Source organism: Durio zibethinus, chromosome 18 (assembly GCF_047325235.1).
Source record: "Durio zibethinus cultivar Kanyao isolate XHJ-2024 chromosome 18, ASM4732523v1, whole genome shotgun sequence".
Taxonomy (NCBI): domain Eukaryota; kingdom Viridiplantae; phylum Streptophyta; class Magnoliopsida; order Malvales; family Malvaceae; genus Durio; species Durio zibethinus.
The window spans coordinates 21,226,926-21,240,462 of NC_143179.1; the positions used below are offsets into that span (position 1 = coordinate 21,226,926).

General features: G+C 26.9%; 1 protein-coding gene across 1 annotated transcript; it reads left to right on the top strand.

Annotated features, from left to right (window-relative positions):
• The first annotated feature begins 5,406 nt into the window (after positions 1 to 5,406).
• LOC111300718 (LOB domain-containing protein 37-like) lies at positions 5,407 to 6,834 on the top strand. Its single transcript, XM_022896334.2, has 2 exons — positions 5,407 to 5,845; positions 5,942 to 6,834. Exons 1-2 carry the CDS (start codon positions 5,662 to 5,664, stop codon positions 6,448 to 6,450), a joined length of 693 nt encoding a protein of 230 aa, XP_022752069.1. The 5' UTR covers positions 5,407 to 5,661; the 3' UTR covers positions 6,451 to 6,834.
• Positions 6,835 to 13,537: the final 6,703 nt, after the last annotated feature.

Here is a 13,537-nt window from a genome sequence, read left to right on the forward strand (position 1 = left end):
TTGACACAGTGGATAAGGACGCCACGTCCGCAGATAGACACCCATGACGTTTCCATTTGCTCACAATTTCTCTAATCACGCGCCGCATGTACGGCTACTGTATATAAAAAAAATAAAATTTTATTTACACTTTATTTTATACTTCTCAAATTTAAATTTAAATTTTTTATTTTTACTAAATACACTCAATCTCATAATAATTGATTTTTTTTCATACCTTAAACATTTTTTTCTTTTTTTTCTCTTCAATCTCAAACCTAAATTAATCCTAAAATTATATATATTTTTTAGTTTTTAATTAATTAAAAGTAAGATTTCGATATTTATTTCATTTTGTTTGGTTTAAATGCATACAAAAATAAGTTAATATTTATGAAATAAATTTCATAAAATTTGAATTTCTTGAAATTAAATTTTTGAAAATCTAAAAAATTTCTCAAAAATAAAATTCTAAGAGCCTTTAAAACTTTTCGAAATACCCTTTGAAAGCTATTTTTGAAAAACTTTATTTCTAAAAATATAACATAAATTTTAAAAATTCATTTCCAAAAATATAACTCAAAAATAGATTTTTGAAAACATAAAAAAAATCAAATTCAAATACTTATATGAGAAAAAAGGATGGAAGAGGAGAAAGAAGAAGAAAAAAGAAAAAAAAAAAAAAAAAGAAGAAAAGGTAAAATTATAATTTATTAAATGATAAATTTGATATTTATTATGTGAATATTTTTGAAAAAAAAAAATGATATTGTAAATAAAATTTTGGATAGTGTATATAAAAGCCCAAAAAAAAATCCTACTCTGAATTCGTTGATGCAAATTTTGTCACGTCTATCTTTTCTTTCTTTCTTTCTTTTTTCAATAATGAAACTTTGTGTCTTGAGTTAATTATTTTTATATTTAATTCAATAATTAATACATATTTACTTAAAAAATTAAATTTAGTTTTCATAACATTTTCTAGATGATTTTAAAATTATGACATGAATTTTGTTTATTAATATATATTATATAATATATATATATATATATTGTCCGAAAGAACTACTTTAAATAATAAAGATTATTCTATGATTTTGAGAAGAACGAGCTTTTTGTTTATATCAAGATATCAATCAAATATGTCGATTCGAAAAAATTTTATGAATTATTCATACTATATATAATTTAAAGTCAGTGAATAATTGAAAAAAATTATAAAAAATAATGACAAAAAATATAAAAAAATTATCATTACATTTATCATTATGTTATAAAAAAAAAAAATCTACTTGTGTGTGTATATATATATGGAATGATAGACGAATAGTATGAAGTGTTTTCTTGTCTTTGAAGAAAATATTCGAAGTTTGACTGACTTGTTTTAATGTCATACTATATTGTCTTATCATTAAATTAAATTATATTTAAATCTTCATGAGAAAATTCTGCAAAGATGTCGGTAATTGCTATGTTTTTTCTTAGCAATAACATAAGTATAGGAAAATATGATCTCTAGAATTAGCGTGTTGGCTTTGTCCGAATTTTCTACGTTATTTTCCACACTAATAATGTTTATGCTAATAGCACAAAGTAGCTTAATTATTTACTAGTAATTTGAAATCCCTTAATTTTGATCAACTGTATTAATCTTGAAGCTTAATTAATTTAATTGTTTTACTTCATTTTATGGTTTGAAAACTCGATAAGTATCCAAAGACTTTTTTTTATAAAAAATTATTTGATATATTGATAGTAAAATTTTTTAATTTCACAAGCAGAATTTAGATAATAACACATGTATTTTTTTTTAATTAATTTTTTTAAATATATAAAAGATATGTGTCACCATTTTAATTTTACGTACTAAAAAAATTAAAATTTTTATGGACCAAAAAAATTAAAATTTTTATTTATATAAATAAAAAAAAAAGTTGAATTGAATTGGTAATTTCTTCTTATAAATTTAATTACTGATTTAAATTTTTTTGGATGCATGTATTTTTTGTGATCATGACTTGCAAGATGCATGAAGAGAAAGGAAAACCAAATGTAAAGATTTTGTTTATAATTAATATTAAAAGAAATTAATCCTAATTAATTACATGAATTTGTTGTGAACAAGGAGTTTATACCAATGCGAAGCAATAGCATGATTCTTCATGTAAAAAGCATGAAAATTTTGTGTGGGAGTTTTTCGATGAATATGACAATAATTATTTTGTCAATAATAGAATTAAAATTATCAAAGTAATTGTTTCATGTTAAATCACACTCCAAATGTGGAGTTTATAAGATAATATTATTATATTTACAATTTTGAAAAGATTTCATATGTTTTCTAATTTTCTTTATTAATTATTTTAAGAACATAAAACATTTATAAACCTAAAGCAATCAAATCGTAAATAAATGTTGAGGTAAAACCGCAAAAGCACAAAATTATAAAAAAAAATCACATGAAAGGAAAAGAAAAATAAAGCTTTAGTACTTGTTTGCAGTTTTTTTTTTTTTTTTTAACATTTGACTGCTAATTTTTTATAGAATAAATAAAAAATAATTTTCATTTGACTCCGTTAAAAAAAAAAGGTATTTTTGTGAAACTTGATTTTGAGGTCAAAAACCTGAAATTATAAAGTAAGAGATCAATTAGAAGTAAAGATTGTAATTGTATCGATGTTTATACTTTGATACTTAAGTTAATGCTAGAAAAAGAAAGGAAATAGTGAAAATAGGAACATAAAGAATGGGTAGGCTCCCTTGATATGAGATGGAATATTTATACTTGTCTAAGAGGCATAGCCGAGCCAATGAGGTCCATACTAAGTAATCGAATCTAATAACGAGTGTGGCTCAACCTAAGTTTACATGTCATGCAAGTTTTCAATCAAGGTTGACATTTAGACCTAACCAAGTGAGTTGTTGATTTGGCCGTTTAGATACAAATTTTAATAAATTAGGTTGGTCTATTGCATGAGCTTAACAAAAACGTTTAGCATATTCTTTTTGATACATTGAGATATTCTCTAGAGTGAAATGATAAATTTATCTTTATGATCATTAAATATTTCTATCAAAGGAAAAAAATGTTTTAAAAATTGTTTTGTTTATGAATTTTATGATTTATAAATAAATAATTGTTAATGGTGTTCCTAAGATGTCTTAGTTGTAAGGAGCAAGGTAAGGTGAAAAAGAAAGACAACGATGACCTATAACAAAAAAATACGTAAAAGAATGTCAAAATTATTACTTTAAGGTATGCTTTGACACTTAAGTCAATATAATGCTTAAGATAAAATTAGGAAGCAAGACAATAAATTGTGTGTTAGAAATTTTAATGGATATGAGAGAGTTTAAAGAGTTCTCGAGTCTAATTTTTGTTACCTTAAATATTTGATTTTTTTATCTACCTTTTGCTTGAAATTAAGAGTGATGGTTCGATTGAGACAATTGATAATTGATAAAATATTTATGTGAAATTTGAAAAAGGTCATAAAAATTACATTTAATAAACTTAAGCAAGCATAAATTATATTTAATAATCTTAACCAAATTGGGTACTAACGAGTCATTTATTATTTGATTGCCTTACCAAGTTGTTGGTGGGACCTTCGATGAGTCTTTCTTCCTTTGGTGGATGGTGAACCATCCCTTTAAAGCAGGTGATAAAATTGTTTAAACATGCTTTCCGCCATTTTTTACACTCTTTTTAATTATGCCTCTAAGAATGATTATATTTCCTAATATGATACAAAACCCACATTAGTCTCTAGAAATACAACTTTTTTTTACTAAATATTTAATTTGAGAAGAAAATTTAATATCGTTATTTATTTCAAGACTATACATATTATTTCAAACTAAATGTTATGAAATTCTAACAAATTGAAAATTTTTAATGAGAATGATATACACATATTGTTAACTTTTTTAATTATAGCATGTGAAAAAAAAAAAAAAAACTGACTCATAAAACAATAAAAGATTTTTAAATAAAAATTTAATACTATTTTCATTTTCTTCTCATATCATTTCTAACATTTCTCTCTCGTTCTTCAAATCCCATAGCCTCTCACCATTTTCCTATCAGATTTGCTTCTGTATTGTCTCTATCCCCCCCCCCCTTTTTTTTCTTATCTCAACTCGGAATTACTAAGCCAACTAAAAATAAATACTTCTATCAAAAACCCGTTGGTGCCTGTTCTTAATTATCAAGTAAAAATTATCAGTTCAAGAGCCAGCCAAAATTCCGGAAGAAAAAACAATAATACTACTTGAAATATCCACTGTCCTATATCTTTATCCGTTTTCTTTCTATCAAAAAACTCAAAAAAGCACATACCCAGCCCTTAATCCCCTAATGGATATTAATTTTTTCCACAGATATTGCCAATTCTAATGCAAGGGCTATGTAGCTGAGTTTTTTTTTTTGGGTGCATGAGATGTTGGGGATCTTGTTTCGTCTGCTGGAGAATGAATGGTTCGGGCATGCCAAACCCAGACTTGAACTTTTGAATATGGAAAGCTCACAGTTGGGTTCTTTGAGGTTCGTTTGATAATGGTTGATTTTCTTGGTTTTAGATTTTTTTGTTAAATAACTTGTATAGGTTTTGGTCGATTTTCAAGGATTTGAGTTAATGAGTTGCTTTGCCAATTGAAAATTTGAGGAATTTGTAAGAATTGGTTATAATTTTGTTCTTTCTCCCTAATGTTTTCACTTTGGTTTGATTTTTGTAATCAGAAATTTAATATCTAAAAATTAAGCTTTAATTTATAATTTTGTGAGTATAAAACTATGTGGGTCACTTAGCTAAACAAAAAAAAAGACATGTCAAACCTAATATTAAATCTCTGACGTTATTATACGTACATTTTGTTATTTTTTTAATTAAAAAATTTTAAATTATTATATCTCAATAATATTTAATTTAATTCAAATAAAACAAGACGTTTAATTTTGAAAAACGCTAACATCTTAAAAATTTACTCCTAAATTTAATATTTAGCTTATTTTTCCCCACTAGCATTACAATATAACTTCACCCCACAGCTCCAGGGATTTTCAATTCATGTGCATGCTATGCCATCACTCCTCACAAATCAGACCCCTTTCCATTTTTCTTTTTAAATACCCCTCAAACGTAATATTACTTTATTTCAAGTTAAAAAAAAAATCATAGGAAGAAGGAAAAATAAATAAATAAATCATGAAAGGCCATCAACATCCACTCAAATGTGATACTAAAAATGGAAAAAAAAAAAAGAAAGGAATCCAACGGTGGAGCGACAACCATCCGCGGAAACCCGGAGCCGCTCGCGCCCAAGACTTTGGAATCTAACGTCCCTCCCTTTCCCTTCCCCCAATCTCAAAGAACTGTACCCACACTTTCCCCTATAAACGCACCCCACCCACTGCCAAACTAACCCAACCCTAGAGTTTGATTTCAACCCTTTTTCCCTTTAAAACCCTCTGGAATCTCTCTCTTGTGTCCCCGTACCCTCTCCCATCCCAAACTTAATCTCTCTCTCTCATCCTGCTCTTTGCCAACCCATTTTCATTTTGCCATTTTTTTCCTTCCTGTTTCTTGTAATCCAAGTAACAGTCAGCTAGACACAGCCAGCAGCGAAGTTTTGGGAATATCTGGTTTCATGTTAAGGAAGGGAAGAGTGGTTGGTTGAGCCATGAGTTGCAACGGGTGTCGAGTCTTACGAAAAGGGTGCAGCGAGTCTTGTATTTTACGTCCTTGTCTGCAATGGATCGAGAGTCCTGAAGCACAAGGCCACGCTACTGTTTTTGTTGCCAAGTTTTTTGGGCGTGCGGGGCTTATGGCTTTCATTTCCGCTGTTCCAGAATCTCAACGTCCTGGTACGGGTGCACAACTTCATTTTTCAATCTTACATATTTTGGGTTTTCATTTGATTGCAGATTCTGAAAGTCTTTTGTTATAAAACTATCCGTCAGCTTTATTCCAGTCACTGTTGTTCGAAGCTTGTGGGAGAACAGTGAATCCTGTGAACGGAGCTGTTGGACTTTTATGGACTGGAAACTGGCATGTTTGCCAAGCGGCAGTTGAAACTGTGCTACGAGGAGGAACTCTACGGGCGATGCCTGAACTTATGGCTCCGACACCAGCATCCGACGAAGCATCCGAAGCAACTTGTACGGACATGTGGAAGTTGCAAGAAACATCAACAAATCTGAACTCGAACCGTCGGTTTTCCAATTCAAGATCTAAGGTTTCACCTAAGCGTAAAAGGATTGAAGAATTCAATAAATTACAGCCGTCCGATCTAGATCTTTGCTTGACTCCAAGCTTTACAGGCAAGCAAGTACCGGATAACAGACGACCAGGGACTCCGTCTATGAACTCGGAGGAATCTGTCATGACGACGTGCTCTGAAAGTGGGTTTGCAGATCACCAAGGACAAGGCGAAGGAGCAGATAAGAAGTTACTGAAGTTGTTCATTTGAAGAGAAAAAGTCTTTTTTTTAGGTGAATCTAACGTTGAAATGATCTAGTTTCGCTGTAATATTCTTCCTTTCTACCACTACATTTCTTTTTTGGGGTTTAGATTATTTTTGGTGTACTTCTGGGGATGGGTTTTCCCGGAAATGATTTTTCAGGCGAGTTTTTGTAAATTTCCGGCACAGGATTTCTCTCTTTTTTATGTTTTAGTGTGTTAAAACTGTTAAAAGAGAGAAAAATGAAAGTCTGTCGGAGATCTTAAAAGCATCTCTTTTTTTTTTTTTTTTTTTCTGTTTATTACTTTGTAATCCTCTTCTTCTTCTTCTTCCTCTTTGGGCTTTAGTCATAACTGTATGACAGGAATAAATCAAACTTGTTTTTCTTTTTTATGACAATTTTCCCAATTTATGATCTCGGATGCTATATTGTCTCTGAAGAATTTTCTGATTGGTCAGGAAATGAGTGTGATATTCCCTGTTATATCCTTAACCTGAATCAGAATCCATCTCTTCAACAAATGACAGGAGAAGATATAATATAATCCAGGCAAATCAAACATTTTTAGCTGGAGAATATAAACATGATTTGAAGTTTTGTATGCTCCAACCAGGTGTTTGATAATTTTTATGTAACCCCAAGTATCCTGTTCCCGTCCTAGTACTATCCAGGTCAATGAAAATCCATACACGTATAATTCTTCATAAGAACCTCAAAAAGCTACATTAATAACCACATATGGTAAAGATGCCGATGTTAGAAATGCAAGACCTAATCCATATTTATCTTAAAGCACCACATTCTTGGCTTTATTGCTCAAAAAATTCAGTCTCCCGAATTGAATTGTTCTGTTTGACGAAGTCAGACACTTGAATCAAACTGTTTTGTGAAGTAGCTAATTCTAGAAGTAGGTTTCAAGCTTTGACCTATCTTGATCAAAATTTTCTCCAAAGCCAAATACGTGGCAATGAGTGTATGCCTCCATTGTCATTGGAGGTAAGCTGAAAAAAATGTTTCAGCAGAACCAACAAAGCTATTGTCTTGTACCTAAAACTGTACTCATCCTTTAACCTTTCTTCCATGGTCACTGCATCGTGTCCCCAACATTCCAAAACAAGCGCGTGTCATCCATTCATTCATTCGTTCAGGCATCTAATTTTCTCCTCACAGTTATCCACAACAAATAGATTAAAACACCAGTGCCGAATGAACAAGCTTGCTAAGGGCTAAAGGCAAAGTGATGCAAAGACCAAAGAGGGAAATTTGAGAAACTGTTGGGGCCATCGGGAGAAATGGGGACATTTCGGCGCTGGACAGATACACCTGATTGCGGGGCAGGCGGCTTTTGGAGAGTGCATGAGGCGGAGACAGCATATATTGAAGGGGGCGAAACTTGGAAATAAAATTAAAAATTTGAGGGCTCTTTCAATTTTTATTCATCAATCTTGTGGGGTCAGGCAGGGGGTGTTGTGGGACCTACAAAAGTTTGCAATTTCTACGTCTCATTCACCCAATGGGATGTCAATCGTACGTCTCATTCACGCTAAATTAGGATTGAAAGGGTTGAGTTTGATTCAATTACAAAGCTCAAATTGCAGCATAAAACATGGTAGTTTTTTTTATGAAATTATATTTATAAAAATTATAATTATGATTAAATAATTATCATGTTTAATAAAAAAATTGATAAATAAAATACATTTAAAAAAATATATTAAAATACTTTGAAATTATAAAATTTAATTCCCTTACAAATTTTTTTGATTTGAGTAGTAAGATAAGTTGTACTTTAAGTGCTATTCGAATGTTAATTTTATTTGATATGAACAAATATTATTTAAATAATTCACTAATAATTTAATTAATGATTATTTGCTTTTAATTTGTATCGAAATTGAATTTAAAATATTTAAATATATCATACATGTTAAATAATTATATTTTATGTCAATTGATTTATACAATCATTCTTAAATAATATCTAATAAAATATGCAATTTGTTCTTTTATCTTTATATTATTATTAAAAAAAAAAAAAAACTTGTGTGGATTATTTTTATCTTTTTTTTTTTTTTTCAAATTTTGATCTATTCCCTTCCACTTAAGGGTATTATTATTTCCTCCTAAATTGGCAAGTGGTGGGAGCCACATCATAACTTCAACTCATTAACAGTAGAACATAAATGCTGAGGAGAGGGTACAATAATTGTTCATGAAACTTGAATTATTTAATTTTTAAGAAATAAATTTTAGAAGAGAAAATTTTGGTTTTTTTTTTTTTAATAAGTGAGCAACTTAGGGGGTTTTCGTTTTTATTTTTATTTTATTTGTTTCCCCTTTCTTTAGCTATTATTTCTGCAACGCTGCGTTTCGTCCCATTTGTTGCTGCATTTTGATATTTTGATATTTCATCTTTTTATGAAATCAAATTTAAAGTCCATTTGAATTGGTGATGAAATTCATTTCAATGAAATTAAAAATAGTGATGAAAGTAAGATTAATCATTATAATAATAAGATTAAAATTAGTTATAAAATATATGTTTAAATATAAATGTAATAATGATAGTGTGATAAATTATGATAAAATTAAAATAATTATTTAAAATATTAAATTAAATTTTATGTATTACAAATTTTACATGTAGTCAAATAATTAAAATTAATAATAATAATAATAATAATAACAACAACAACAACAACATATTAAATAATATTTTTATTATATTAAATTAATAAAATTATTTTATAATTTTTAGATAAAATCTTTTAAAAAAATTAATTAAATTATAAGGATATAATTATCTCTTCAATATAATTATAAGGACAAAACAATAAAAAAAATTTTAAAAAGGCAAATGGCATTGGATTTAGAAAAAAAATTTAAATATCATAATTAAAACTACTAAATGGTTTTTCTTTTTTTTATTATTTTTTAATGAAAATGATACCTGCCTACTTTTTTTATGAATAAATTCTAATTAAGGAATCTTTTCAAAGGGTTATAATAAGTACGAACGTCATTAACCACTCTAATAAGGTTGAAAAATTAACAAAACAAAATGATTATCTAGTAGAAAATGGGGTTTAATATGTAAATTATGTTAGTATGTTTCAATTTGTTCCTTCTTTCTTTAATCAAATAATAATGCTACCACCTTTTTCGTGCAATTGGTGGATTGGTATTGCTAATCAAAAAAGAAATCATTGACTTAATAGAATAAGTAAACTTAGTGTGCACTATAGATGAATTTAAAATTTAATTTAATTAATTCATTTGATTATTTAAAAAAAAAAGATATTTAATAAATATAAAATATAAACTTTTACTTATAATCTGTTTTTTATTTTTAAAATGTTGATCCGTATTAAAAAGTGAATAAACCAAATTAGAATAAAAATTTTTATATAATTTAAACAAAATATTTAAATTTATTTTTTAGATAAAAATAATTATTAATTATTCAATGAAGTATTCGAGTGTTTATTAAAATTAATTTAAAATTAAAAAAAAAAAGGCAATACAGGTGGGAAGGGGGGCAGAAATCAGAATACGAAGGTGGTGGACAGCACCATAATTGTGAAACAAGAAAATGGAAAGAAGGTGTGACGCGGATTTCACCAACGCTCCGTTTCGTTGAATTGAGGCAACCACGACAAATTCCAAGCTTCTTGGTGCAGATGCAGATATATTTTTTAAAATCTTTAACTGATCGGATTTTATTAGTTTTGATTTAATATTTTTACATAATACTTAAAATTATAAATTCCTTAAATTTAATATGAATTTATGGATTTGATTCATTAATTTTAAAATTTTATTTTTTTGTTCTTTATATATTATTTTAATATAATTTTTAATATATTTAAATAAATTTAAATATAAAATAATTATTTTTATTTTAATTTTATAAAAAATTAAAAAATATATAATTATGTTCAGTTTTTTTTTTTTTTTCAAAATTTTTACTTTTTGATCTAAAACTCCACCTAAATTTAATATATATTGTACTTGATAAAATTAATTCTGCCCAGCTAGTCTCTTTTAAAATTAATTAAAGTGGACTTGGATTAAATTATGTGAAATTTGTTTGGCAGATATTATTTCATGTAAATTAAGACTATGAATGATCCATTGAAAAGGAGTTTTATGCTTTTCTTAAAAATTGAATGGATATGAACTATAATTTTAGTTCAATAAATTTATATAATTATTTTTAAAATATAATATTTAACATATTTAAAATTTAAAATTTATTTTATATACAAAATTAATCCAAATTTGTAAGCAATTAGCAGAAATACGTTTTGATTTAGATTTTCAAATTCATTAACACCCCTTTATTTTTCACAAATATTCAAAGAAAAAAAATGTAATTTTAACTGAAAGAGTGTGAATTAATAGGGTATTCTACCCCCCATAGATATACTTGGTGAAAAAAAAAAAAAAAGCAAACCTATTTAACAAACAATTAAAAACACCAAATCAAAAAGCGCAAAGTTGGGGAATGATCAGAGCCATTAATTAATAATTATTATACATTTTTGTTCATATTCTTTTAGATTGCAAGTTGGAGCAGCTTCGTGCTCAGGGTCCTACCTGAAATTAGATGGGGTGACGTTGCTATCCCATATATTTTAGGTAACCTCATGTTGCCTTTTAAGATTCGCAATAGTCTGCCGCTTGCTTCTTTCGGCCCCTTTCCTGATAATAAATATTTATTATATTAATTATTTAAAATATTTTAATAATATATATGATAATTCTCTACTTTCATTTGAAAATAATTTTTTAATGTAAGAAATCGTGCTGCATAATTTATTTTTCAGTAATTTTAAATAATAAAATCAATAATATAGTTGAAAAAAATTTTGTTTTCAAAATTTATTGATTTTGGATTTTTTTTAGGCTTTTTAGTAGTCATGAATGGGTAATGTTAACTGTAAGCTTCAGCGGCAGGTTGGTAAGGATTTCTTAGTCTGATCATTTGGTAAGGATTTCTTTTAAATTGTTTTCCTATTGTTTTTTATTGAAAATGGTAAAAATTTCATATGGGGTATATGACATAACTTTACCAAAATGGTAAGAATGGTTTTTGTTAAATTAAAAATAATAGTGATGATAAGATTATTTATTATAATAATAAAATTAACTATTACAATGATGAAATTAAAATCAAGGTGAGATATCAATTTATATACAAATGTACTGATGGTGATGAAAGGAGAGAAAAACTATTAAGGTAATTAGATTAAAATTTATAATATATTTAATATTTATGAAATTAATAAATTATTAAAAAATATAAAAATATTTTATATTAAATAATAATTTTATTCATAAATAATTGAAAAGTAATAAAAATGGATTGAATAAAATTTATTTAATAATAAAACTTATTTAATTATTAATTAGTTGATTATATAAAATTCTTTTATATTCACGTATAGTATTTATGTTTTATGTAAATTATATAAATATATATAGTTAATGAGTGATTACATTTTCATTTATGAGTAAAAGTTTTGTCAGAATATAAATGCTGGGAGCATCGGTTACCGGTTCTCTCCTTTTTGAGGCCAGCATGTGGCGAAAACAAGTACTGCATTAATATTACTGCAATAATGTTGGGGTGAATTTAATATTTTATAGACAGTACGAAACCCGAATAAAACATTGATTTTTTTTTTTTTTGCTATTTGTTATTTTTTTATTTTTTAAAATAAATAAAAAATAAATGATAAAAAACTAAAGATAAACAACAAAAAAAAAAAAAACGAAAATATTAACCAAATTGAACTTAATTGTGGAAAAAAATTGCTAACATTGTTTTGAAGGCACTTTTTCAAATCACCATAATAACTAACAAAGTTAATAGCTCAAAAGAAAATTAATAAATTGATTTGTTGTGTCAACATTATATGATTTTTTGGATAAAATAGTAAATTTTAATTTAAATAATTAGGGTTTAATTTATGATAAATTTTAAGTATAAAAAATATTTTTCTAGTGCAATTGTTTTTTAATTATATTAATTCTCCTCTATTTTATTTTTTGTTCATCTTTTATTTTTGGGATGTCTTAAAATTATAATTTATTTTTTTAAATATCTAAAATTTTTATTTTTTATATTTTTAAATTATTATTTTTATATATTTTTTATTTTTTGACATTTAAAATTATGAAATTTTAATTTTAATATTAAATATATTAAAATTAAAAAAAATTTAAAATTGGATAAAAATTAATATATGAGAAATATTTTGAGATGGAATGAATAATAAAATTCATCACTTTTTATAAATTTAAAAATCTAGGAAAAATTAAATGTAGGAAATAAAATGGGTGATATGTGAAATGCAAAGGTGATAGCGAAAGACAGTGATAAGGAGCTAAAATGGGATAGCTGTGGATTTGCCTTTAATGGATTGGAGCACGACGTGTTAGGTAAGAAGAAGATGGACAGAGAAATAGGAGAAAGGGGAGGGGACAGAGGTTCGTGTAGGAAACGAGGACTTCACGTGAGGGTATGGCCCACACCCCGGCGGGACAATTAGAAATAAGAGAAAAAAAAATGAAAAAGGTTTGGCCGTGTCTGGGGACTGGATTGGGATTTTGGAATCGATTTGGTTGGGATTGGGGCATGGTTCCTGCTGCCTTGGGGTAGCAAGTGATGGTTGATTCCAAAAAGCTAGTAGCCCCCAAAACCCTGGCGAGGGGATGCATGGCATGCTTTCTGACGTTGGAGAATGTTTTTCTTGTGCGTGAACGTGTCAGCTCCACATCGCCTTCCTTTCGTCTCAAGCCACAGTTATCAAAAACAAGGCTGTAAATGATTCGAAGAACGTATGTTAATAATTTATTTGTTTATTTTTAAAATTCTTCATGTTTGGTTTGTATACGATAAAAAAATTATTTTTATTTATTTATGTTTAATTTATTTAAATAATAAATTATTTTAATTTTATTAAATTAAATAAATTTATTTGTAAATATAAATAAATATATATAAATAAATATATTCACAAATAATAAAAAAATCATAACTAAATAAAAAAAATTATAAACGAATATAAATAAATTTAAATAAATATA

What these genes read in the sequence shown, in the direction of transcription:
- LOC111300718 (XM_022896334.2), top strand. Translation starts at nt 5,662, where the DNA reads ATGAGTTGCAACGGGTGTCGAGTCTTACGAAAAGGGTGCAGCGAGTCT. An exon ending in TCCAGAATCTCAACGTCCTG is followed by an intron (nt 5,846 to 5,941) that starts GTACGGGTGCAC and finishes ACTATCCGTCAG; the next exon opens with CTTTATTCCAGTCACTGTTG.